Consider the following 25,138-nt stretch of genomic DNA (forward strand, 5'->3'; position numbering starts at 1 on the left):
AAATACTTCTGAACTTTTTCTGAGTTTTATGTGTGTTTTTCTGAGAACGAAATATTAATTTAAACAACGCACCGGAGACAACTAAAATCAGAATCGACAGAGGAAAGCGGGGATGGGGGGGACTCAGACCAGTCCAAGGGGACCCAAAAAAAATCAAACCAAAGTGGCTCCGTCCCAGGGGGAAATGGTGGAGGGAAAGGGGCTGGCTTAGGAGATGGGGACCCAGGCGTCCAGGAAGAGGATCAGCGGATGGTTTTAACAGGGCTCTTGAAGTTGCTGGCAGCCTGCAATTGCAGCTGATAAGCCATGGGGTGGATCTTAAAGCCGTAGAGCCTACCAAAAGGAGAGAAAGAAGTTAATATTTGGGAGGAAGTGGTGGGGGTTACCCAAGCCCTGGCCATGCCCACAAGCCGCCCACCACAGCCCCCACTGATGCTAGGAATTTCTGCCAAGCTGGGGTTCGTGGTGACATCAGTAGGTTCCAGAGTGAACACATCTGTAGGAGAAGGAAGAGCCGGAACTGAAGTAGTCGTGCCCACTGGCATGGACTCTGGCTGCAGCCCCAGTTAGTGCATGGGAGAAGAAAGAAACGGAACCAGATTTCCATATGCCCTCTGGAATGGAGCCCAGCTGCAATCAGCAGCAAGGGGAAGTACAGGAGCCGGATCCCCCTGGAATGGAGTCTGGCTGAAGCCACAATGGGGGAGGGAGGAGAAAACCTGGAGCCAGATCCGTGTTCCCAGCTGGAATAGACTCTGGACACTGCCCCATGTGGGGCAGGAGGGAGGGGCCAGGTCCCCAGGGGGATCGATGGAAGACCTAGATGTCTGGATCCACTGGAATGGGCTGCCAGATACAGCTCTCCAGAGGAGATGGAAGAGCTGGAGGCAGATCCAGAATCCACTGGAACGGACTCTGGCCGCAGCCTGCAGGGGGGCGGGAAGAACTAGAGTCTGGCCCCCCCCCCAGCACGGACTTGGGCTCCAGCCCATCAGGAAAGGGTGAAACCCCGGAGCTGGATCCCCCGACCCGCCGGGACCGGACTCTGCCCCAGCCAATGGCCGCGGGCGGCAGCTCACCTGGGGACGAACTGATTGGCTGGCCGCTTGGGCCTGTACTCGGGGTGCACCATGAAGAGCATGTGGGGGAAGCCGGTCCCGAAGTAGGCGCCGTCCGTGTGGTGGTGGCGGGAGGACTTGGGGGTGTAGACGTCCATACACTTGGGGCAGTAGAGCTTCACCATGGCCTCGCCAGGGATGTCGGACAGGCCTGGGGGGCGGGGGAGGGGTCAGGGAGAACCCAGGAGTCCTGGATCCCAGCTTCCTTCCCCCACTAGCCCCCACTTCCCTCCCAGAGCCAGGGAGAGAACCCAGGAGTCCTGCCTCCCAGCCCCCCCAGTCTAACCACCAGTCTCCACTCCCCTCCCAGAGCCAGGGAGAGAACCCAGGAGTCCTGCCTCCCAGCGTCCCTCCCACCCACCCCGCCCCCCCAGCTCTAACCACTGAGCCCCAGTCCCCTCCCAGAGCCAGGGAGAGAACCCAGGAGTCCTGCTCCCAGCCCCCCACCCCCCTGCTCTAACCACTAGACCCCACTGCCCCCCTGCGCTTACCAATGGGCAGCATGGGCTGGTTTTCACAATAGACACGAGGGCAGTAGCCGAAGTCCCCCTGCTGGTACTTCTCAAGCTGGGAAGGAGAGAGAGAGAGAGAAAGAATAAGACACCCGGCTGGGAATGAGACTTCTCTCCTCTAGGGGGTGCCAGCTCCCCTCCGGCCCCAGGACAGGGACTGGCTGGCTCAGGGGGGTGGAGAATGGGGCACAGAGCCTGTCTCCTCTGTGGGGCGCTGGCTTACATCTGGCCCCATGCTGGGGACTGGTTGGCTCCGGGGGTGGGAAATGGGGCACGGGGCCAATCCCCTCTCGTGGGCGCCGACTCCCATCCGACCCCAGGGCAAGGGACTGGCTAGCTCAGGGGGGCAGGGGGCCGGCACTCACCATCTGAGCGATGCCGCGGTTGGTGAGGATGTACCGGGCGTGGATCAGCCCGTACAGCATCTCCGCCGCCTGTTCGATCAGGTCGCTCTGGTTGGGGTTGTCCTCCAGCTCCTCATCTGCAAGGAAATGGGCTGCATGAGAGAGACGGGAGGCGGTGGACCCCACAGAGCCAGGGGGCAGGGAACACCGGGTGCTCGGGGTCACCCCCGCCGGAAGGGACCGCCAGGGCCACGGCGACTGTACAGTCTGAGCTCCTACCACAGACCATAACGACTGCCTGGAATTAATTCCTACGGCCGATCGGAGAGAAAAACCAGCCCTTCTGGATTTAAACATCGCCAGCGACCGTACATCCACCCCGACCCTTCGCAAATCACCCTCCTCAGTGCTAACAATGCGTGTTACTTCCCCTCTGAATTCATCTAGCATCTGTCCACCTCCGCCCATGGGGTTCCCGTCTGCTAGATCGGAGAGCCCACTGCCAAATCTCTCCTCCGCAGGGGCACATCCAACCAGGATCAAATCACCCCTTCGCCCTCCTGCTGTGAAGCAGAGCTCGGCAGTGGGGCTGGGATCCACTGCCATAATAGCAGGAGTGGGGCAAACGGACTTCGTTGCGGGCAGGATTGGATGGGCAAAAATACCAGACCGTGGGAATTTGCGGGAAAACAAAAACACACGTTTAGCTACTTAGCTTGAGACTCTTTTTCAGATTTATTTCGACCCAAAACCCTAGCGCTGGGGGCAGGTTTCCTGGTAAATGTTTTTCAAGAAGCCACAATAATTCCGACATATAAATAACTTGAACGCTATGTTTCCACGGTCTAAAACCGGTGCAAAAGTGGTTTAAAAAACTCCCAGCTTTTTTTAAAATTTATTATTCATAAGCATTAAAAAAAACTGCACTTACGGCAAAAGAGTGGCATAATTTGGTTTGACGTGCTGGGCGAGCTACACACCGCAAGAGTTTGTCATACATCGAATTTCAGCAGCGTAAAGCAAGTGTTGTGTGTTTTTAAATAAAGGTTTTAACATTTAAATTGTAGGGACTGATAGAAAGATTTGAGGTCTGTTATAACAGGAGTTTTTTGGGTTTTTTTTAACATGGCTTAAGCATGATTTGTTTTATTCTTTTAGAGGTCAAAATTGTGTCTGAATTCCGTGTGTGTGTGTGTATTTATATATATAAAAAAGACCATGGGGTCTTTTGGTTTTGGTAGCATGGGGGAAAACTGTCTCGCTCGCAGGATTTGCGGGATCTAAGGTTTTTGCAGGTGGAAGCGGGATAAAAACGCAAGAACCAATGCGGAAGCAGGCGGGAGTCGGATTAAAAGAGTACTCCCGCACAGGGCTCTAAAGCTCAACCGAGCGAGCGCCTGGAATCTCCGTTTTCCAATCCTTTATTCGTTCCCGTGGCTCTTCTCCGGCCCCTCACCAATCGACCACCCTCCTTCCGGAATCGCGGCCACCAGAACCGGATGCAGGATCTGAGCAGCGGTCGCACCAGAGGGAAAAGAACCTCGCGATTCCCCCGTTTATATCCGGCATAAATGTGTACCAGGGAGCGCAATGAACCATTGGCACAAATTCGAGGGTCATGGGGGATTCTCCATCACCAGCCATTCTGCAGTCAAGACGGGATGTTTTTCTAACAGATCCGCGCTAGGAATCATTGGGCTCCGGCCTGCGTGATCCGGGAGGGCAGGTGAGCTGAGCACCGTGGTCCCTTTGAACCCAGGAGTTGCTGAATCAACGACTCCCCTGGCCTTGAAATCTCTTAATCTCCATCCCAGCCTCGCATCCACCCGCGTTGCACAGGGAGTTCCCGTTCAGCTGATTCTCCCCCGGGATCCCCGTTGGCCGGCGGTCTTTATTCCTGGTCGTACGGGCTTATATTTGGCCATATTAAAATGGAAGGAGGAGGCGGGAGAGGGTTGGCCCCCAGTCCCAGCGATGGGGGCAACGGACACCCCCGAGCTCAGCCCGTGGCATGGCCGAGACCCCCACGCCGCTTTCGCACAACTGGACGGGTGAGAGTGCGGCCACTGCCCCCCACCCCCACCCCCCAGTGTGATACGCACAAGCTGGGGCTCCTTGCGCACGAGCGAAGGGGCAGCTACACACACGTCAGACCCTCGTGTTGTGCAAAGGGCAGGCACGTACAATTCAGGCCCTCACAGTTGTGCAAGAGGGGACAAGGAGCTCAGAGCCAGGGGTGCCGCATGCATCTGTTGTCCACAAAGAACCATGCGATGGACCCGCACACACCCCTCCTCCACACTTGGGAAAGAGACACACTCGCTGTGCAACACACGCACCCACCTCCGCGCGTCTGCAAGACACACAACTCTGCGATCAACACACAACCCTGTTCTCCAGGCTTGTGCGACACACACGCATGCTGGGCAACACACACAACCATGTAATGAACACACACACACCTGTCCTCCACGCTTGTGCAAGACACACAAGACCATGTAATGAACACACACCTGTCCTCCATGCTTGTACAAGACACACACACACACCCTGCCACACACACAACCGTGCCACACGCAGCCTGGCCTGTCAGTCGTGCGAAGGGCAGGTGCCAAGCGTGCCAGGCTCGGGGCTGGCTCATTCGGTGGGGCGAGGGCAGTGGCAGGGCCTGCCCGCAAGGAAGGAGACAAAGGCCACGCACAAAGCGGGGGGGAGCAGATTGGGGCCGGGGGCTCAGACGGGGACCCCTCTCCATGCCAGCCCTGGGACCCCCCCGGCACCTGGCTCCAAGTCGAGGATCATGTCGAGCGCCTGGCGATAATGGGGGACCTGCTCATTCAGCCCCGTCAGGTTAAACTTGTCCTGGATGTAATCCTCGTCCACCTGGGGGAGAGAGACAGGCTGAGAACCCAGGAGTCCGGGTGCACCGCTCCCCCAGGCCACTAGACTCCCCTCCCACAGCCAGGAAAGTCCCGGCGCCCAGCCCCCTCCCCTCCCAGACCCAGGGACAGAACCCAGGAGTCCTGGCACCCAGCCCCCACCATTCCCTGAGCCGGGGACAGAACCCAGGAGTCCTGGCTCCCAGACCCGCCGCTCACCTCACAGAAGAATTCATTTCCACGCAGGCCACAGAACCAGGAAATCCAGGACACTTCCTCAGAGCTGCTCATCTTCCCGTCCTCTGCAGAGAGACGCGGCATCAGCCCAGCCCACACCAAAGCCCTGCTCACTTGTGTGATGAGCGTGGTGGGGGCTCAGCCTGCAGCCCCACAAGCCGACACTCACGCAAGCTCCCAGCACAGACAGTACAAGGTCTCCCAGCCAGTGCTGAGATGCGCCCCGCTCTGGGCAGGGGGCTAGTTATACAGGGACCCCACACCCAGCGCTGAGCTGCAGTTATACGGGGATCCCTTCCCTGGCGCCGAGATACTGCTGGTTCTGGGGTGGGCCCGTTATACAGGGACCCCTCACCTGTTGTAGAGATGCGGCTGGCTCTGGGGAAGGGAAGGGGGGTCAGTTATACAGGACCCCTTGCCCGGCACTGAGATGAGCTGGCTTTGGGGTGGGGCTGACCCCCCTGAACCAACACAGGGTATTACCACTGGCTCAGGAACGACGGGGCACCCCTGCCTCTTTCACCCTCAGGCTGGGGACTCCCCATTCCCAGCCACACGGGGGAGGGGTGCTCCCTGAACCATCCACCCCTGGACAAGGGGGTCCCCCCCGGGCTGTGCAGTAGAGGGAACTCCTGCCCCCTCAACGACCCTCCCCACCTTCCGCAGTGCGATGGGGGGGGGGGGCGGGATCACCCACCTGTGGTTCCCCCACGGAGCACTGGAGGGTAAATCACCCTGCCCCTCCAGAGGGGGGAAGGTGAATGGCCCTTCCCCCCATTAGCCCCCCCCCAGGTGCACAAGCGGAGGTGAGGGGTAAATCCTGCCCTGCATTGCACTGGGGTGCAAATCCCCCTGCCCCCTTCGCACTGGAGGGTCAACTCCCGCCTCCCCCACCTTTGCACTGTGGGTCGGTGCCCCCTGCCCCCTTTTACACAGGAGGATCAACTCCGTCCTCTCCCCCCCCCCGGCACTAGGGAACAGCTCCCCCCTCCCCGCCCCCTTTGCACTACGGCAGCTCCCCCGCCCCCTGTCCACTTTGCACTAGGGCAGCTCCCCTGCTCCCTGCCCCCTTTGCACGGGGGGGATCAGCTCCCTCCTCTCCCGCCCCCTTTGCACTCGGGCAGCTCCCCCGCCCCCTTTGCACGGGGGGATCAGCTCCCTCCTCTCTCTCCCCCCCCAGGCACTAGGGGGCAGCTCCCCGCTCCCCGCCCCCTTTGCACTAGGGGGCAGCTCCCCCGCCCCCCGCCCCCTTTGCACGGGGGGATCAGCTCCCTCCTCTCTCTCCCCCCCCAGGCACTAGGGGGCAGCTCCCCGCTCCCTTTGCACTAGGGGGCAGCTCCCCCGCCCCCGCCCCCTTTGCACGGGGGGATCAGCTCCCTCCTCTCTCTCCCCCCCCAGGCACTAGGGGGCAGCTCCCCGCTCCCTTTGCACTAGGGGGCAGCTCCCCCGCCCCCACCCCCTTTGCACGGGGGGATCAGCTCCCTCCTCTCCCCCCCCCCAGGCACTAGGGGGCAGCTCCCCGCTCCCCGCCCCCTTTGCACTAGGGGGCAGCTCCCCACTCCCCGCCCCCTTTGCACTAGGGGGATCAGTTCCCTCCTCTCTCTCCCCCCCCAAGCACTAGGGGGCAGCTCCCCGCTCCCCGCCCCCTTTGCACTAGGGGGCAGCTCCCCCGCTCCTTGCCCCCTTTGCACGGGGGGGATCAGCTCCCTCCTCTCCCGCCCCCTTTGCACTCGGGCAGCTCCCCCGCCCCCCGCCCCCTTTGCACGGGGGGATCAGCTTCCTCCTCTCTCTCCCCCCCCCAGGCACTAGGGGGCAGCTCCCCGCTCCCCGCCCCCTTTGCACTGGGGGCAGCTCCCCGCTCCCTTTGCACTAGGGGGCAGCTCCCTCCTCTCTCTCCCCCCCCCCCAGGCACTAGGGGGCAGCTCCCCGCTCCCCGCCCCCTTTGCACTGGGGGCAGCTCCCCGCTCCCTTTGCACTAGGGGGCAGCTCCCTCCTCTCTCTCCCCCCCCCAGGCACTAGGGGGCAGCTCCCCCGGCCCCTGCCCGCTTTGCACGGGGGGGGGGGGGGGGCGCGTCCCACTCACCGCCGGGGTCTCAGCTCGCGTTCAGCTGCAAGAGGTGCCCAACGCGCTCAGGCCCGGGCCGCCCCGCTTGTCCCCCCCAGCGCGCAGACGCGGAGGCGCGCGGGGCATCACGGGGGATGTAGTTTTACAGTCGGAGGCGCCCCATAGGAGCAGACGGGAGCGAGGCCGCTCGGGAACTGCCGCTCCCACAATGCAAATCGGGGAGACGCACAGGGGCGAGGGGCGGGGAATGATGGGAGGCCGCAGGGCATGGCGGGAGATGTAGTTCTCCAGCGACCCCAGGTTCCTTGGGATGACTGGGCAGCGGGGCCCCTCCGAACTACATTCCCGGGCGTGGGGGCAAAGGGGGAGTCCTCCGTGTCTTTTTACTATTCACCAAGGCAGGAAGGGGGCCTGAGCGACGCGGGGGGTGCCGCATGGCATCATGGGACTTGTAGTGCCTGCATTCCTTGACTCCATGGGGATGACTGGGGCTTTGGACTCCATCAAACTACAACCAGGGTGATAGAAAGTGTCCGGGGAGGGGGGGGCACAAGCAGGGGATGTAACCGCAAGGCACCATGGGAATTGTAGTCCTGTAGCTGCCTGGGCCTGGCTGGAGTGAATGGGGAGAGGGACACTGTGAAACTACAAAGCTCAGAGGGAGGGGGCAGGGAAGGGAGGGACCCTGGGGCAGGGGCGCGGAGCATCATGGGAGGGGCCCCACGGAGGCTCATAGGAACAGGAGACCAGAGAACGACAAGACAGACGCATGTTGGGGGGCAGGGGGCCCGGACTCCTGGGTTCTGTCCTGGCCCTGGGAAGGGGGTGGGGTCTGGCAGGTCAGAGCAGGGTGGGACTGGGAGCCATCAGAAATAGGCGTGGCCTAACCCAAGAGGGGCGTGGCCTCTCTTAAAGGCCTGCACATAAGGAGGCGTGGCCTCATCCAAGAGGGGCGTGGCCTCTCTTAAAGGCCTGCACATAAGGAGGCGTGGCCTCATCCAAGAGGGGCGTGGCCTCTCTTAAAGGACTGCCCATAAGGGGGCGTGGTCTAAACTCGATGAGGGTGTGGCCTCTACTGTGATGGGTGGGGCCTGCCCAAAGGGGCGTGGCCTGCCCAATGAATGGGCGTGGCCTAGCCCACTCAGTGGGTGTGGCCTCCCCGAAGGGGCGTGGCCTCCTGAGCCCCTCCGCCTTCTTTTACCGTCTCTGAGGCTGGCGCTGCTCCGCCGGTTGCTGGCTCTGCTGTACTCCATGGCGCCCGTTTTGCTCATCCCTCGCCAGGCTGTGAATCAGCACCAAGCATCCCCTCTTAGTCAACTGCCTGGTCCCCTACGGAGCCATTATGAATATGTTAATTAGACCTCGATCCCTAGGCATAGTTCGACTCCACAGCCGGGTAGGGTGAGATAAAATAGGGTCAGTTCCTGAAGCGAGGTTTGGGCAAAGTCGCATAGTTACTGGCAGCTAATATTTTTAGTTCATATTTTTTGTTAATTTTCTCACTGAAATGGGGTTAAAAAAGGCGCTATTTGGCGGCGTTTGAGGAGGAACGGCAGGCTGGGAAATATGCAAATTAGTTAAACGGCCGCAACGACCGGAGAAGGCGGCGGCGACAGGCGCCTCGCGCTGCCCGGCAGCGGCCGTTAGGGGGCGTGAGAGGGGTAGTTGGGGGCGGGATGCGTACGCATGCGCTGTGCTAACCCCTAAGTAGCCCACCGGGGTGCGCATGCGCCTGATTTCAGTTTCGGTTCCCTCCACAGTCGGCGGCACGTGCGCCCACTCGTTTGGTTTCATTGCGTTCCAGTGCGCATGCGTCTACCCCTCCCTCTCACAGGGATTATTCCCCAGTGCGCATGCGTAAAAGCTGCTCTCTCCCCGGCACACTATGCGCATGTGCAGTCGCCACTTCGGGGGCGCTTAATACGCTTGCGCGGTGATCGCTATTCGTTGCCCAGAGTAACCAGCCCACAGGAGAACATCCGAGCCTCCTTCCCTATTGAGCATGCGCATCCAAATCCCGCGAGGCTTCCCGGACCCCAATGCGCATGTCTGGAGCAGAACCCTGCGGTTGCGTACTCCTCTCCGACCGGCGTCCGCCCTCACGCGCCACGGCCGCGACGGGGTCTAACGCGCGTGCGCCTCCAGCTCCCCAGCGCCTTCTAATGCGCATGCGTCGGCCCTTCGTCTGGGGGCGGCGGCGGGCTGCTCCGGCCTCCGGCGTCTCTATGGTGAGTCGGGCCCCGGAGGCTTCTGGGTGAAGGCCAAGGGGAGCGGGAGTTTGGTCAAGGCCGGGGCCGGCTTCCAGCCCCGCCCCCCACCGCCCCAGGGACCTAGCCCCGCCCCTCTGGGTCCCAGCCGCTCCCCCCGCCCCCCAGACACTTAACCCCTCCCCCATGGCCCTGGCCCCGCCCCCCGAGACCTAGCCCCGCCCCCTTCCTTCCCCGCCCCCATGGCCCCAGTCCCGCCCCCCAGAGACCTAGCCCCGCCCCCTTCCTTCCCCTGCCCCCCCATGGCCCTGGCCCCGCCCCCCCAGAGACCTAGCCCCGCCCCCTTCCTTCCCCTGCCCCCCCATGGCCCTGGCCCCGCCCCCCCCAGAGACCTAGTCCCACCCTCTCCCTTCCCCTGCCCCCCCATGGCCCCAGCCCCGCCCCCCAGAGACCTAGCCCCGCCCCTTCCTTCCCCTGCCCCCCCATGGCCCCAGCCCCGCCCCCCAGAGACCTAGCCCCGCCCCCTCCCTTCCCCGACCCCATGTCCCCAGCCCTGCCCCCCCAGAGACCTAGCCCCGCCCCCTTCCTTCCCCTGCCCCCCCATGGCCCTGGCCCCGCCCCCCCAGAGACCTAGTCCCACCCTCTCCCTTCCCCTGCCCCCCCATGGCCCCAGCCCCGCCCCCCAGAGACCTAGCCCCGCCCCCTTCCTTCCCCGACCCCATGTCCCCAGCCCTGCCACCCCAGAGACCTAGCCCCGCCCCCTCCCTTCCCCTGCCCCCCCATGGCCCTGGCCCCACCACCCAGGGACCTAGTCCCACCCTCTCCCTTCCCCTGACCCCCCATGGCCCTGGCCTCACCACCCAGGGACCTAGCCCTGCCCCCTCCTTTTCCCTGCCCCCAGAGACCTAGCCCCGCCCCCTCCCTTCCCCTGCCCCCCCATGGCCCTGGCCCCACCACCCAGGGACCTAGTCCCACCCCTCCCCCTGCCCTCCAGGGTCCCGGCCCCGCCACCCAGGGACCTAGCCCTGTCCCCATCCCATGGAACTTGCCCTGCCCCCCAGGGCCCCTGCCCCACCCCTGTAGGGATGTAGCCCTGGCCCCCAGAGACACATGCCTTCCCCCACCTTTCCCCCAGGGACCTGGCCCCATCTCCCACCCTCCTCAAGCCCTGCACCCCCAAGAGCCAGACCTGCCCCACCCCATGGCCCTGTCCTCTGTTCCCCCAGGGACACTAGTGCCCCCTATGAGGATCACCACTCAGTGTCCTTCATTTGCTGACTTTGTTCCTGCCCCCAAACAGGCTGATCCCACCCAGTGACCCACCTCCATCCCCTGTCTCCACCGCCAGCCATGAACCACGGCCCCCAGCTCATCACCTTCACCCGTGCCCGGGAGGAATCGGACTGCTGGAAGGATGGGCAGCTCCGGAAACGGGTCGGTTCCCCTGCCAACCGCCGGGAAAAGGAGGGGGACGTAGAGGGTGAGGAAGCCCGGAGCTTTTATGAGAGTCTCCTGGCCTCGGGCGACAGCTCAAGCCTCCCACGGAAACGCAAGGCCCCACTGAGGCCCCTGGGGGTGCCTGAGCCATCCATCATCCGGCCAGGTCAGACGGACCCTCGAAGGGGGAACCTCCTGCTGAGATCGGCCCAGGAGGGCGACATGGGGACCCTGCAGCGGCTGCTGGAGAAGGAGGGGTGCGATGTGAACTACCGGGATGGTTACTACTGGACGGCAGTGATGTGTGCTGCTTACGCAGGCCAGGGGGAGGCCGTGAGGTACCTGCTGACCCGGGGAGCCGCGTGGGTGGGAGTGTGCGAGTCGCAGGGGCGGGACGCGGTGGACCTAGCCGAGGAAGCCGGGCACCAGGACGTGGTGAGGATCCTACAGGAGCGTGAAACTGCGCAGCCAGAGGAGAGGATGGCCAGGTGAGTTTTCTGTTCCCCTGCCCTGGACCCAGCCAGTCCCCACCCCACCCTGGGGCTGGATCGGAGCCAGCACCCTCTAGAGAGGAAAGGCCCCATGTCTCATTCCCCTCATGCCTGAACCAGCCAGTTCCCCCAACTTGGGGCTGGATGGGAACCAGCGGCCCCTAAAGGGGAAAAGCCCCATGTCCCATTCCCCACCTTCCTAAGCCAACCAATATGCTCATCCTAGAAGCCCCTGACCCCATTGTCTCCCCATCAGGAGGACTCCAGCGGAGAGGAAATACTGCGCCGTGTGTCAGACACATTACAGCGAGGATAGCATGGAGCTCCATGAACGCTCCACTGCCCACCTCTTCAACCGGCGTGACCCGCTCCCTCCAACCCGCTACCACATCCCCGAGAGCAACGTCGGCTTCCAGCTCATGGTCAAGGGGGGCTGGGACTGCGAGGCCGGGCTGGGGCCTGAGGGCACCGGCCGTAAGTTCCCCGTCCAGACCATCCTCAAGAGGGACCAGAAGGGCTTGGGCTTCCATAGCGACCTCCGGCCCAAGGTCACCCACTTCAACGCCAATGACTCCAGTGCCGTGGCGCGGCCCAAGGAGCAGCAGCCTAGGACGGAACGGGCAGCTACAGTGGGGAAGAGAGAGGCCCGTCGCAGAGAGGCCAAAGCAAAGGCCTGGGAGCGTGACCTCCGAACCTACATGAACCTTGACCTTTGAACTCTTGGGATCAAGAGTCTCTATAGTCGTTTAGCTACTGGGGTTGCTTGGATGGTGCACCTACATGAACTTTGACCTTTAACCATTCATGATCAGTAGCCCCTATAACCATTCAGCTATTTGGATTGCCGGGATGGTGTGTCTACATCAACTCTGACCTTTAACCCCCCCAGTGGCTAATCAATAACTCTAAAACGGTGTCACCAGTTGGATTAACTAGATGGGGTACCTTCCAGGAACTTCGACTTGTGGTACTTCTGACACCTGCACCATCAACCAACACACTTACAGCCCCTGAAAATGTTTAGCCAATCAGATCCCTCATGTCTACACGAGCGTTGACCTTTAACCTGTGATGTCATCTCTGTGGTGCACCATTAACCAATAAATGCACGGTCCTTGAAAGTTGTCAGCCAATTGACTTCCTTGACTGGTTGGACGCAAACCCCTAACGCAAGATTGACTATTAACCGGGGGCATCTCAGTGGCATCTCTGTACCTTTAACCAGTGAGCCTACAGCCCTTTAAAGCATTTGGCCTGTTGGATTCCTGGATTGGCAGGATGATATGACATCACTTTTCTTAAAGGGCCAGTTGTGATCAGCGAAGAGACACATCTCTGCATCCCTGAGGGTCTTAGAATGCCAGATCTCCTGACCAGAGCAACATGCAGAAGCTCTCCTTCCTGTAACCCAAGAGGAGACAATCCAATGATGGGAATGTGGCCTGTGTTCTGGTCTCCCTTCCGCTTAGAAAGCCCTGAGATATTTGGGTGGGAAAAGACACCAGGAGGACTTTTGGATCTCTGGAGATTTTGCTGCATTGACTGATCTGGGGGAAAACGAATCTCCTCACTTGTTAGGATTCGGTTTGATCTGAAATCTTTGAGAGAGAATAAATATGGTCCCTCACTGGTTGTTTTATGGCTCTAATAATTACCCCTGTCAAAGCAATCTGGATTTCCTAATTTATCTAAGATCAGACACCAGCCCTGACTCCATTACGTTCCATATTTACCCCGTGTGTCACTCTAGATTCAATGAGGGCAGAACCTGGCCCTGGCTGCATTGACATCAGTGGGGACACTCTGGATTTAGCTCAGGGTCACTGAGATCAGCATCTAGCCCTTTCTTTTTTATTTTTGTGTAAAGTCTGCAAAACGAGCCTTTTATGTCCTTGTGTCCAGATGCTTTTTCTTGCTGCTGCTGCTTTCTCTGCTTCGTTCAGAAACCCTGACCTCACGCTCTCGGTCTGTTTGATTTTGTGTTTGATAAAGACACAGAAACTCATTCACTCACAGCCCACTGCGTGGCTATATATAACACCCAGCGGAAGCCATCAAGTTGGTCGTGACCGAGAAACGTCTTTTCGCTGGTCAGTTTTATTCTTTCAAGAAAGAGGCAGCACCAAAAAAAAATAAAATGGAATCTCAGCTTTAGAGTTGATGGAGAGAAAAGGATTTTTTTTTTTCCACAGAAAATTTCGACAAATAAATTTTACACTCATTAATTATTTTCGGCAGAGAATTTCAACTTTGTGGCAAAAATCTCAAAACCCGAACTGTTTTGATTCAAAGCAGGGCTGTGTAGGAGTTGTCATTCCAGGCCTCGTTCTCTTTGGGCCAGAGTGTATATTCTATGATGCATCCCTGCTAGGGACTCCCATAACACCGTCCCCTCATCGAGAGAGAACATGGTGCATCATGGGAGATGTAGTTCTTCCAAGGAGCCTGCCTCGTAGAGAATGAGGCACCTGAACTCCCGTGGGGCACCACTTGGAAGTTTGGGTGCCTCCTTTCCTGTGGGCCAGGCTCCCGGGCTGAACTCTGCCTCCCCTCCTGGTGAGAGGAGTGACACCAGTTCACACCAGCTGGGGATCTAGCCCCATCAACACCCATGGAGCAACAGATGATTGACCCCAGCTGGGGATCTGGCCCACAGCCTCACACATCTATCCCTACGGTCATCTGTAAGTAACTGTCCAGAAGCAAAAGGCTCAGCGCATTGACTAAGCGAGCACTAACCCTGGGAGATGCCTCCAAGGTTGTATGATGAAGGGATCTCCTGCCGTTCCCTGCCTCTCCCTTTGCTGCACAGTCAGATCTGTGACTCTTCAGAGCTGCTGGGTCAGGATGGAGGCGTATTCTGTGTGAGCCGGAGCCTTGAAAGTGATCTTGGCGTAGTGCAGATCCTCGCTCGTGTTACCACCAGCTCTGCTGTCCCCCTGTTGAAGACACAAATCAAGTCACCAGGGCTCCATCTCCCGCTGCCCTCTTTCCAGCCCCTTTAGTGCATTTAAGGGGGAAGTGGGTAAAATGGGGACCCTGGCTTTGTGGTGGGGGATTCGTGTGTGCTATTGTCCCCAGCACACATAGCCCCAGGCCGGTGTGACTCAGCCCCCAGAGGGACCCCCCCAATTGGCTACAGCTTGGGATTGAGAGGCACCGGCAGAGCTGCGTGCGGAGAAGGGAGCCCAGGGCTGGAACAGCAGAGGGGCTGCGAGTTGAGATTTTATCAGTCCACCTGTCTTTCTGCACCCTGATCTGTACATACGTACATGTCTGCCTATCCCCATGTGCACGTCTGTCTGTCTAGATCAGTGGTTCTCAGCCTCTCCAGACTACCGTACCCCTTTCAGGAGTCTGATTTGTCTCGCATTCCCCAACTTTCACCTCACTCAAAAACTACTGGCTTAAAAAATCAGACATCAAAATACAAAAGTGTCACAGCTACACGATTACTGAAAAATTTCTGCCTTTCTCATTTTTACCATATCATTAGAAAAGCTCAATTGGAATATAAATATTATAGTTACATTTCAGCGTGGAGTGTACAGAGCAGTATAAACAAGTCACTGTTTGTATGATATTTTAGTTTCTAGTGACTTTGCTGGTGCTTTTTATGTAGCCTGTTGTAAACCGGTGCAAATATCGAGATGAATTGATGCACCCACTGAAGCCCTCGGTGTTGAAAACCACTGGTCTAGATGATAGATAACCTGGTACTCTTTTGCAGCTTCTGTGACTGTAATATTTAAGGGCTAAAGCACCCCGAACCCTCTCCTGTGTTCCGTTGGTCAGGTTTCTACCAGAGTCACAGGGACCACGCCTCAGCACGGTCTTGAAACCAACACTGCCACCCAGTTGAACTCAGGTTCCAATTTTCATGGTCTCACCTTTGCCGGCTGCTGGCGTTGGGTGTCTGGGGAGGAAAAAGGAGGCATGGGTTATTGTTCGAGGAGATGAATGGAGGTGTACGAACTGAACAGAGGACTGGAGAATGTAGATCGGAGGCTCCCATTCCCCCTTGCACCAGTGGGACGGAAGAGAAGTACATTTTGAATGCAGAAAGAACGGGCAGATGGAGTGAGCACGGGAGGAGGAGTAAATACCTTTGCGTCCGCGCAGCAGGAGGTTGGTAACTAAGAGGATGATGCTGACGCCTGCCAGAGCAATCGTGGCTCTGTAGATGGTGAGTTCTGTGCTGGTATCCCGCTTCGATTCCTTTCTGTCGTCTAAATAAAAGGAAGGATGTTAATGTTCCCAGTTCTCTCCTGGGAAGAGCCCTAGGAAGCCATTTCTGGTGGTTTTTGTTGCACTGGATTCTGATCTCACTGGTACCATATCGGTGTGAATGCAGAGTGACTCCGCTGATCCTAATGGAGTCAGGGCTGGATTCTGATCTCAGAGCTCCCAAAGTGAATCTGGAGTAACTCCATTGCAGTGAATGGAGTCCAGTCTGGATTCTGGTCTCCATGACCCCAGTGTGAATCCAGAGTGACCCCACTGATGCCAAGGGAATCGGGGCCATAGACTGATCTCAGTGATTCTGGGGTGACCCCAGAGTGAGCCCACTGACACCAATGGCGTCACTCCTGATTCTGATCTCAGTGAATCTGGAGTGACCCCGGTGATGTCTGTGGAGTTGCTCCCAAATGGAGGCCACAGAGGAGGGTCCGGTTCGGTTGGTGCAGCGTGTTAGTGGCCAGCTGCCCTCCTGGGGTCTGGGCTAATAGCCAGCAACCTCCATTCATACATGGGACCAACGGGAGCGAATCTCAAGAGACTGGCACACCAGAGAGCGTGGTGGGGCCGTGTGGGTCACGGGGCCATTCTGGTCTCTCTCTGGGTCAGCGGCTGCGTGTCTATGGGGCTGTGGGTGTCTGATTTCTGGCGCTGTGTGCTCCTCTCTGTGTCTATGGATCTGGGGTTGTGTGTGCCCTTCACTCACCCCTGCATTCAGCAACCAATTTCCTGTTCAACAAACACTGCAAGAAAACTCCCCCAGTCTCCACCAGCGCTTATTAAAAGGCCCTTCGCAGCTGCCAGTATGAGTCTGATCTTCCCGCAGTGAGTCAGCAGGGCCGGGTCATACCTCACCTGCAGCAGGCCAAAGAGCTCAGAGCCAACCCGGGCCAATAGCGAGAGAACAGAGAGAGAGACGTCTCTGAGCGCCCGGGAGAAGTGGGGGTCCGGGTTTCTAACCACCTCTCTCACCCCGAGGCACTGACAGGATGTGAGACACACCAGAGCTGCAGTTAGAACGACTCAGCAGACAAAGTGCCTCAAATCGCAGGGAGATCGTTCCATATAAACCTGATCCCCCCACCCCCACTCCCCGCATGATCATCGCTCAGATATTCCTGATCTCCACTCCAGCTTGGAGCCAGCCCCATGTCCCATTCCTCGCTCCCTGAGCCAGCCCGTCCCCTGCCTTGGGGCCAGAGTGGAGCCAGTACCCCCTCTAGGGGACAGGCCCCGTGTCCCATTCCCTGCCCCCCTGACTCTCACCAGTCGCACTCTGGTTTCTCCGCATCACTCTCAGCTTGGTGCCTCCTCCCATCCCTGTCTCCCCACGGTCGAGTTCGATGCAGCACTGATAGAGGCCGGAGTCCCGCTCCTGCAGCTCAGCCAGGGTCAGCGTCGCCTTCCCTTGTCTGTGCTCGTCCAGACTGGACACACGGAGCCGCCCCCGGTAGAAGGGGTGGTTAGAATCCAGCTCCAGATCCTCTCCGGATCCCCTGAGCCAAAGCACCTTGGTTCTCTTGCTGTCTCTGGTCTGGAAGGTGCAGCTCAGGGTCATGTTCTCCCCGGCTGTCATGTTGAGGGACCTGGGCTCCTGGGAAACTCCCAGACCAGCTAGGGAAGAAAGAGAATCTGCATCATACACCAGACAGCACCGTGCAGCTGGATAGACCCGTCCTGGCCTTTAGAGAGAGCATCAGCCACTGTATTCCTGTGTGTAGAGCTAATCTTCCATCTCTCTCTAGTTTAGTAGCAGTTTCTGTCTCTCTGTTCCCTGATTCTCCTTCATCCCTCCACCCATCCTCTGATCCTAGATCCATCCATCTATTCTCCTATCCTAGCTCCATCCATCTGTAGACCCAGCTGGTCATAGACCCATCTCCAGTCCTAGATCCGTCCATCCAAACTCTCATTCCTAGATCCATGTCTGTCAATCCATTCATCCATTCTCGTCCCTCGCTCCCTAGATCCACATCCATCTGTCTATCCCCAGGGAAGATCTGCAATCCCAGATGCTGGATAAATCCAGTAATTTGCTCACCTTATCAAGAGCCGTATCTCTGAGCTCTGTGGCAGACTCACCTGGTTTCTGGGCAGACGCTCCAACATTTGGGATCTGCACTCTCTTGCAACCGGCTGGAATTTCTGTGACAGCTTCGTTTGAATGAAAAAACAGGAGTGGGTGGGTGAGGATCTGTGGCCTGCAAGGTGTAGGAGTTCAGACCAGATGATCATGATGGTCCCTTCTGGCCTTAATGGCTATGAGAATATTTTAGTGCATTTCTGATGGCCACCATCTTGGCCAACACCCTGCGGATTGAACTGGGGACCTCAAAATCTAAAAGCACAAGTTGCTACAGCTTGAGCTAGAAGAGCTGGGGGAAGTAGCCATTTGTGTTCTGGGTAGATCAGCAGGGAATGTGATCTCTTAACTCTCACTCTCCAGTGAGTGACACATTCAGTACGGAAATGAACGATCCAGTCTGCACAGCAGCCCTGGGTTGGCAAATCCGATGTTAAATCCAGTCTAGTTGACACTGGCTCCACGTGTTCTGTTTGCAGCATGCTAAAGATTTGTGTGGGGAGCGAGAGATTAGAGACATCTCAGGAAGGGAGGGATAGATCCTATGGGGAGAAGGATGGAGGGACAAGTATTGTCGAGGGAAGGATTGATGGAGGGAAGGATGGGTGGATGGATACTGCACAGGGGTGGATAGAAAACAGAGGGGAGGGTGGATGGATTAGTTTAGATAGATGGGAATGTATAGGGATGGCTAGATACGGCTGTGGGGATGGGGAGGGATGGACAGATGGAGCTGGGGGACTAGACAGACCGACGCCCAGGCTAGCTAGCCAAAAAGTTGCTGACATACCTGCTGCCCAGGTGGGGATGAGGAGGACAATGCAGAGGACGGGGCTCAGAGCTAGCAGCTGCTTCATGGTCCCCGCTGTCTTGGGCAGCTCCGCGGGGCCCGCTCAGCTCCGCCTCAGCATCCTCCGGAAGCATCAGCCTACGAGGGCCGGTGGAAGCATTTGTGGTCAGCACCTCTGAGATGGGCCGGATAAGGGGGGGAGGAGAGTTACGTGTGCGTCTGTGCTATTAAACGTGACAGGGGCCTGTGTACGTGTCTGTGACCATGTGCGACCCCTGCTGGCATGGATCAGCCCCGCTCCTCTGTGTGTCCTGGACCCCAGACCACCCACAGCTGTGGGGGATTCCCCTCTACTCAGAGCTGGGGTGGCCTGTGAATAGGGAGCAGGGGGAGTGGGGTCCCCGTCCGCACACCTCCTTGTAGCTCCCCATCAGCCTTGGGATGTAGCAGAGGGACAGCTGGCCTGTCTGTAAGGTAGGCGGGTTTGGCACCGTGTGTTTTATTGGGGGGGAGGTGGATGGAAGAGGGTGGAACGGGGCAGGATGGATGGATCGATCCGTCCTCAGCGCCTTCGGTCTGTCTGTCAGCAATTCATCCTGTCCATCTGTCTGTGGAGAAGGCCCTGTCTGCATCCACCCATCTCTCCGTCCAACCACCACTCCATCCATCTGTCTGTGGTAGGGCCCTGTCTGCATCTGTCCACCCATTGCTGTGTCCATCCATCCATCGCTCTGTCCATCTGTCTTTGGTAGGGCCCTGTCTCCATCCATGGCTCCATCCATCTGTCTGTGGTAGGGCCCTCTGTCCATCCATCCATCCATCCATCTGTAATACACTCTCTATTTGTCTATAGTGCTGTCCCCCTCCCCTCTGTAATATGCTCTCTCTTTTCATCCCGCACATCCCATTTTTCCAATCCACCCCCGTCACCTCCAGCTCCCCCCTGACAGTGGAAACCCCCCAGTGATCCTGACACCGACACGTAGCTCCCAGCTGTCCCTGGCATAGCTGATCTCCTCCAGCGGTCCCTGGAGTCAGCAGCTCCCTCCGGGATCCACTGGGGGATCATTTCGGGGCAGTGAGAGGGGGCTGGGACCCACGGAGCGATAAGGAAACCATCACCACTGGGGGGCCACAGCCCTAAGGCCAGCGGCTGCGTCAGAGAGGCCGAGGGCCCCGGGGATGCAGAAATGAGCCCGTCCTCCTGCTGAACCCAACACCCCTGGTCAGTTTCGCTTTCACACCCACCTGTGCACAGGCCCAGTGACCTCCTGGCTGCCTGGTATCTCAGCAGGCGCCTCCCCCCTCGCCAGCCACAAGAGTTTCCATCTCGCGCCTGGGCTGCTCGCTCCAGAGCAGCCGTTTCTTGTCGTCCCTGGGTCCCGTCTGCTCGATGATCCCGGTCTGCGACTCCTGGGGCGGCTCCCAGCCTGCGAAGAGCATGGGGCGGCTGCCGGCCCCTAGCATCATCTGCTTCGTCTTCCTCGTCCCCTCGATAGCAGCTGGTGAGACAAGCTCAGAGTTATGCGGGCACTGGAGATAGAATCCAGGAGTCGTGGCTTCCAGGCCCCTTGCTCTAACCCACTAGACCCCCACTCCCCGCCCACAGCCCGGGAGAAAACCCAGGAGTCCTGGCTTCCAGCCCTCCCTGCTCTAATGCACTAGACCTGCACTCCCCTCCTAGAGCCGAGGACAGAACCCAGGAGTCCTGGCTCCCAGCCCCCCTCCCCTGCTCTAACCCACCCCCACTCCCCTCCCATAGTGGTATGGAGAGATGGTTTCAGAATACATAGACAGCTGAGGACAGATGGATGGAAAGGGAGAGAGGGGAGGGGTGTTTAGGGGAATAGATGGATAAAGAGAGATGGAGTGGGTGTTTGGGGGTGGATGGATGAAAAGGGAGAGAGATGGAGGGGGGTGGATGGATGGAAAGGGAGAGAGGGAGGGGTTGTTTGGGGTGGATGGATGGATAGATAGGGGAATACGTGCAGGGGTTGTACCGGGATGGATAGGTTTATTCTAGAGGGTTGTCTGGCCTACCATCGTTAAGGTTTAGACCAGCTTTGTCTTTAAAGCTTGACTCTCCTAAGTGCTCTAAAGTCCGCATGGTTACTTGCATTGCCTTGAAATGCGATGTGCTTCCCGGGGCTGCAGGCTGGGGTTCGTGGGTAGCGGGGTGTGGAGGGGAATGGGTGGTTCAGGTTAGCGGTGGATGCATGGCTAGGCGGACAGAACTGAGCATGGATGGAGGGAAGGCCAAATAACTGAGGACAGAGGGATGGACAAAGCTGAGGGTGGATGGATGGAAGGAGAGATGGATGGATGGATGGATGGATGGAGCTGAAGACAGACGGACGGATGGATGGAGCTGAGGGTGGATGGATGGATAGGTGGAGCTGAGGACGGACAGACGGATGGATGGATGGACAGACAGGTGGATGGACGGAGATAAGGTCAGACAGACGGGTGGATGGATGAGAGAGCTGAGGATGAATGGACGGACAGACAGGGCTGAGGATGGGTGGGTGGATGGACAGATGGATCTGGGGGTGGCTGGATGGCGCAGGGGATAAACAAGTGGATGGATGGACAGATGGACAGAGCTGAGGACAGATGGATGAGGCTGTGGACAAATGGGTGGGTGGCCAGACAGATGGACAGAGCTGAGGACGAACGGATGGACAGAGCCGATGGTGGATGGACGGAAAGTGCTGAGGACAGACGGGTCTCAGGCTGGGTAGAGCGGTCGAGTGATAGATGATAGACAGACAGACTCTGCTGCGGGAAGGCCAGGGGGACAGACAGACAGACGCGGACAGCGCCCCGTGACAGCAGCACAGTCCCTGCCCTGTGTCCATCACATGGCTCGTTCTCCCTGCAGGTCTCGGGGTTCAGCAGCTGCCCCCCACGGCGAGCGTCCTGGCCGGGGGCAGCATCACCCTGAGCTGCACCTTCCACAGCCACAACCAGACCGGGACACAAGTCACCTGGGCCAGGGGCTCCCAGGAGGCCATCGTGCTGGACCCTGACCACCCCTTCTACCAGGGGCGGTTGGCCAAGAGCCAGCGGAACCAGCAGGGCCGGGCAGAGGCCACGGTGACCCTGTCAGAGCTGATGGAGAGGGACACAGATCTCTACCACTGCTACATCACCCACCCGCAGGGCGAGCAGGCGAAGGGCACGGGGACCACCCTGACTGTGGCGGGCAGAGGTGATTTGGGGGGCTTGGGACATGGGGTCTTTCCTTCTCGGGGGGTGCCGGCTCTGATCTGGGCCCAGGGCAGGGACTGGCTGGCTCAGGAGGGTGGGGAATGGGGCATTTCCCCTCTAGGGGGTGCCAGCCCATGAATCTCCTAACCCCTCATTTCCGTTGTCTAGAGTCCCAGGGGGACGGGAGCTCTGTTCCCAGAACAGCCAACCCGGGGCTGCTGGGTGGTCGGGTCATTCACTTTGCATTGACTGCGCTAAATTCTTCTCTTATTTTTAATTCAAACAAAGCTGTAACAGAAATTCCAGCCAGCTGCAAGAGAGCGCTGGTCCCATATGTCGGAGCATCTGCCCAGAAACCAGGTGAGTTTGCCCCAGAGTTCAGGGTAACTGCTCAAATGACTGGATTTATCCTGTCTCCAGCATTGCCGCTCTTCTCTGGGGGTAGACAGAGCAGTGTGGATGGAGGGCGGGAGGGATAGAAAGGGAGGATGGATGTAGAAAGGAAGGGTGGATAGGTAGCAGGATGGATGGATGGCTGCAGGACTGGAGAATGGATGGACGCACCAAGGAGAGTCCGGGAACAGAGAGACAGACACGGCTACGGAACTAGAGAGAGGTGGAAGATTATCACTACACACAGGAATGCAGCGGCTGATGCTCTCTCTAAAGGCCAGGACGGGTCTATCCTGCCGCACGGGGCTGCCCGGTGTGTGATGCGGGTTCTCTCTCTTCCCTAGCTGGTCTGGGAGTTTCCCAGGAGCCCAGGTCCCTCCACATGACAGCCGGGGAGAACATGACCCTGAGCTGCACCTTCCAGAACAGACATGGCAGCAGAGCCAAGATAATTTGGCTCAGGGGATCCGGAGAGGATCTGGAGCTGGATTCTAACCACCCCTTCTACCGGGGGCGGCTCCGTGTGTCCAGGATGGACGAGCACAGACAGGGGAAGGCGACGCTGACCCTGGCTGAGCTGCAGGAGCAGGACTCCGGCCTCTATCAGTGCTGCATCGAACTCGACCGTGGGGAGACAGGGATGGGAGGAGGCACCGAGCTGAGAGTGATGCGGAGAAACCAGAGTGCGACTGGTGAGAGTGAGGGGGGCAGGGAAAGGGGCACGGGGCCTGTCCCCTCCAGGGGGCGTCATCCCAGGAATCTCCTAACCCCTCATTTCTATTGTCTAGGGGCTGCAGGGGAACGTGAGCTCTGTCGGGTCTTTGGGCCCCTCTTTTACCGAGCCATCATCTCCCTGTCATTCATCGTTCTCTTCTCCCTGGGAATCATCCTCAGCCTGCGGCCTTGGAACGGTACCGCCTCCACGCGGGTTCTGCCTTCACTTCCTGTCCCAAACAGTTACATGGCATCATTGCGCGGGCTGGTAACCAGCCCCTGCCCCACCCCAGAGCAGCTGCTTCTCAGCACTGTGCGAGGGATCCCCATGTTACCAGGCGCCACAACCCACTCCAGAGGGGCCGTGTCCCAGCGCCGCGTGAGGGGTCCCTGTATAAACAGCCCCTGCGTTCTACCCCAGAGGTGGAATCAGTCTCTTTCTGGTATTTATTGGGCTCCATCCCCGTAGCGTTTCCCCCCAGTCTGTTCAGTGACGCTCTTGTTCTGTTTCCCAGCTGTCCCCGTGGATCCCGCAGTGGGTGCTGGCTCCAAGCCGCCCCCGGCACCGGGACAGGTGTCTCTTATTTAGCCCCTCAGGGGGCCAGTCACCGGCCGGATTTTCCGAGCTCCAGGTTCAGAAGCCGTCAGACTTCGCTGGACTCTGAGCCACCTGCCGGGGGCTTCTGCGTGGGCGGGGCTTCTCCGCTCTCCTCTGCTTCTGTCTGTGGGTCTGACCTCCACATCATGGGTGTGAGAAGAACAGTAAAGAAAAGGAAATATTTCTCCAGATTCATTCCGTGTTGGACAATATTTTTCCTTTTACGAATGTAAATTACATGGTGTAATGGAGTCAGCTGCCAGAGAAAACCGAATTCTAGAGAAAAGGTACCTGGTTTATACAGGAAAAACCGGTCTGGAGCAGGCTTGATTTGTCAGAAGGAATTTGCCGATTCAAAGAGACACGTGTTGCAAAAATAGATATATTTCAATGTGTGGAAATAAAATCCATTACGTGAAAATTCCTTTATTCACAATCATGTTATTCCTCGTAGAAAATAAATGACAGGGCGGGGAAGGAACATGGCCCAAGATGAGACACTGAACTGAGGACAGAACCCAGGAGTCCTGGCTCCCAGCACCACTGTACCCACTAGGCCCCACTCCTGTCTCAGAGCCGGGGAGAGAACCGAGGAGTCCTGGCTCCCAGACTGTGCCCCCCGTGCTCTAACCATTAGACCCCACTTCCCTCCCAGTGGGGTGCAGCTACGCACACTCACCAGCCAGCCCCTCACACTGTGCATAGCACCCCCCGCCACCCCACATCCATCCCTTGTCCCCGGCCTCTCGCTGCAGCCGTCTCAGAGGTGCTCAAAACAAACCCTTCCACCGGCCTCCCCCGGAGGTGACATTTCCGGAGGATGCTGAGGCTGAGCTGAGCTGGCCCCATGGAGTCGCCCAGAGGGCGGGCCTGAGCCCTGTCCTCTGGATTGTCCTCCTCACCCCCACCTGGGAGCGGGTATGTTGGCAAATCCCCCACCTCATGCATCTTTAGCGCACTGCAAACGGGAAGTGTGGAGCCAGCATAAACTAGACTGGACTGAAGATCAGAACATCGAACCCGGGGCTGCTCGGTGGTTGGGTCGTTCATTTTTGACCCATTCCCTGGTGGAACCGTATCTCTCTCTTTCTCGCTGGAATTTATAGAGCTCCATCCCCGTAGCATTTCCCCCCCCCCCCCAAGAGGTTCAGTGACGCTTTCACTCTGTTTCCCAGATACACCTCCGCGTTCTTATTGGCTGGGCAAAAACTCGCGGGCAGTGGGGCCAGAGGCCCCCTGCCCCCCCAACAATGGCGCCCCTGTCGAGCGGCCCCGGGGAGCGAGCAGAAGGGGCTGTGCAGGAGCAGTGGGTACCTGGGAGCTTTGTCACCCCCTAGTGGCCGCTGCCGTTATCGTTCTCCTTGGTACAGGAAACGGCCTGTGGCTCCGGGCGTCGGGCTCCTGGGTGTGGGCAGAGGCGGATTTACAATCAAACACACAGTGCTCCGGCATGGGGCCCCCCAACTACAGGGGGACCCCGGGCCGGGCAGCCCAGCACCGTCCACGACCCCCTGCGGGGGGACCCTTGCGGGGGCAGAAGCTGCGGGGGAGAGCAGGGAGGGAGCCATTTAAGGGCCGTGCTGGAGGTGTGGCGTGCGGGGCGCTCGCCCAGCTGGTGAGCCGGGCTCCTGCTGGCTCCCGGGGCTCCTGCTGCTGGCTGGTGCTGGCGGCCAGGTGAGGCCCCCACACACCCAGCCCCCTGCCCTCGCTCCTGACCTCCCCACAACCCCAGCCCTGACTCCTGCACCCCCCTCACACACCCCAGCCCCCGACCTCCCTGACTCCTGCACCCCCCCCATCTCCACCTGCACCTCGCGCACC

General features: G+C 58.9%; 4 protein-coding genes across 6 annotated transcripts; 2 read left to right on the plus strand and 2 right to left on the minus strand.

Moving 5' to 3' along the window:
- Positions 1-6: 6 nt before the first annotated feature.
- Positions 7-7,300, minus strand: CSNK2B (casein kinase 2 beta). The gene is made up of 7 exons (XM_048818008.2): positions 7,174-7,300; positions 5,073-5,155; positions 4,755-4,857; positions 1,996-2,111; positions 1,610-1,685; positions 1,080-1,269; positions 7-333 (listed from the first exon to the last, which is right to left on the minus strand). Exons 2-7 carry the CDS (start codon positions 5,142-5,144, stop codon positions 243-245), a joined length of 648 nt encoding a protein of 215 aa, XP_048673965.1. The 5' UTR covers positions 5,145-5,155; positions 7,174-7,300; the 3' UTR covers positions 7-242.
- A 1,815-nt stretch (positions 7,301-9,115) lies between these two features.
- Positions 9,116-12,918, plus strand: GPANK1 (G-patch domain and ankyrin repeats 1). The gene is made up of 3 exons (XM_048817992.2): positions 9,116-9,383; positions 10,663-11,287; positions 11,547-12,918. Exons 2-3 carry the CDS (start codon positions 10,713-10,715, stop codon positions 12,004-12,006), a joined length of 1,035 nt encoding a protein of 344 aa, XP_048673949.1. The 5' UTR covers positions 9,116-9,383; positions 10,663-10,712; the 3' UTR covers positions 12,007-12,918.
- Positions 12,919-13,390: 472 nt separating this feature from the next.
- LOC142068995 (uncharacterized) lies at positions 13,391-20,509 on the minus strand. The gene is made up of 8 exons (XM_075119116.1): positions 20,443-20,509; positions 19,713-19,904; positions 18,403-18,577; positions 17,612-17,730; positions 16,796-17,143; positions 15,397-15,519; positions 15,181-15,206; positions 13,391-14,229 (listed from the first exon to the last, which is right to left on the minus strand). The coding sequence occupies exons 1-8, from the start codon at positions 20,507-20,509 to the stop codon at positions 14,119-14,121; spliced, it is 1,161 nt and encodes a 386-aa protein (XP_074975217.1). The 3' UTR covers positions 13,391-14,118.
- On the plus strand, positions 17,153-23,350 carry LOC125621272 (uncharacterized). 3 transcript variants are annotated; one of them, XM_048817996.2, is made up of 4 exons: positions 17,153-21,972; positions 22,350-22,697; positions 22,794-22,916; positions 23,235-23,350. In XM_048817996.2, exons 1-4 carry the CDS (start codon positions 21,714-21,716, stop codon positions 23,306-23,308), a joined length of 804 nt encoding a protein of 267 aa, XP_048673953.2. In that variant the 5' UTR covers positions 17,153-21,713; the 3' UTR covers positions 23,309-23,350. The 3 variants fall into 3 exon arrangements, with proteins under 3 accessions (XP_048673953.2, XP_048673952.2, XP_074975702.1); XM_048817995.2 differs by having other exon boundaries at positions 17,153-21,613; positions 21,901-21,972; positions 22,794-23,333; XM_075119601.1 differs by having other exon boundaries at positions 22,794-23,333.
- The last annotated feature ends 1,788 nt before the right edge of the window (positions 23,351-25,138 follow it).

This window comes from Caretta caretta, chromosome 14, assembly GCF_965140235.1.
Source record: "Caretta caretta isolate rCarCar2 chromosome 14, rCarCar1.hap1, whole genome shotgun sequence".
In the NCBI taxonomy this organism is placed as follows: domain Eukaryota; kingdom Metazoa; phylum Chordata; order Testudines; family Cheloniidae; genus Caretta; species Caretta caretta.

Coding starts and splice junctions, on each gene's coding strand:
- GPANK1 (XM_048817992.2), top strand. CDS start 10,713: ATGAACCACGGCCCCCAGCTCATCACCTTCACCCGTGCCCGGGAGGAA. Junction 11,288..11,546: donor CCAGAGGAGAGGATGGCCAG/GTGAGTTTTCTG, acceptor TCTCCCCATCAG/GAGGACTCCAGCGGAGAGGA.
- CSNK2B (XM_048818008.2), bottom strand. CDS start 5,144: ATGAGCAGCTCTGAGGAAGTGTCCTGGATTTCCTGGTTCTGTGGCCTG. Junction 1,686..1,995: donor ACCGCGGCATCGCTCAGATG/GTGAGTGCCGGC, acceptor TCTCCTTCCCAG/CTTGAGAAGTACCAGCAGGG. Junction 1,270..1,609: donor CCAGCCCATGCTGCCCATTG/GTAAGCGCAGGG, acceptor CCCGCCCCCCAG/GCCTGTCCGACATCCCTGGC.
- LOC125621272 (XM_075119601.1), top strand. CDS start 21,714: ATGGGGCATTTCCCCTCTAGGGGGTGCCAGCCCATGAATCTCCTAACC. Junction 21,973..22,349: donor AGCATCTGCCCAGAAACCAG/GTGAGTTTGCCC, acceptor TCTCTTCCCTAG/CTGGTCTGGGAGTTTCCCAG. Junction 22,698..22,793: donor GAGAAACCAGAGTGCGACTG/GTGAGAGTGAGG, acceptor TCTATTGTCTAG/GGGCTGCAGGGGAACGTGAG.
- LOC142068995 (XM_075119116.1), bottom strand. CDS start 20,509: ATGCGGACTTTAGAGCACTTAGGAGAGTCAAGCTTTAAAGACAAAGCT. Junction 18,578..19,712: donor GATGGAAACTCTTGTGGCTG/GCGAGGGGGGAG, acceptor GGCCCATCTCAG/AGGTGCTGACCACAAATGCT. Junction 15,207..15,396: donor CCTGCTGCGCGGACGCAAAG/GTATTTACTCCT, acceptor TTTCCTCCCCAG/ACACCCAACGCCAGCAGCCG.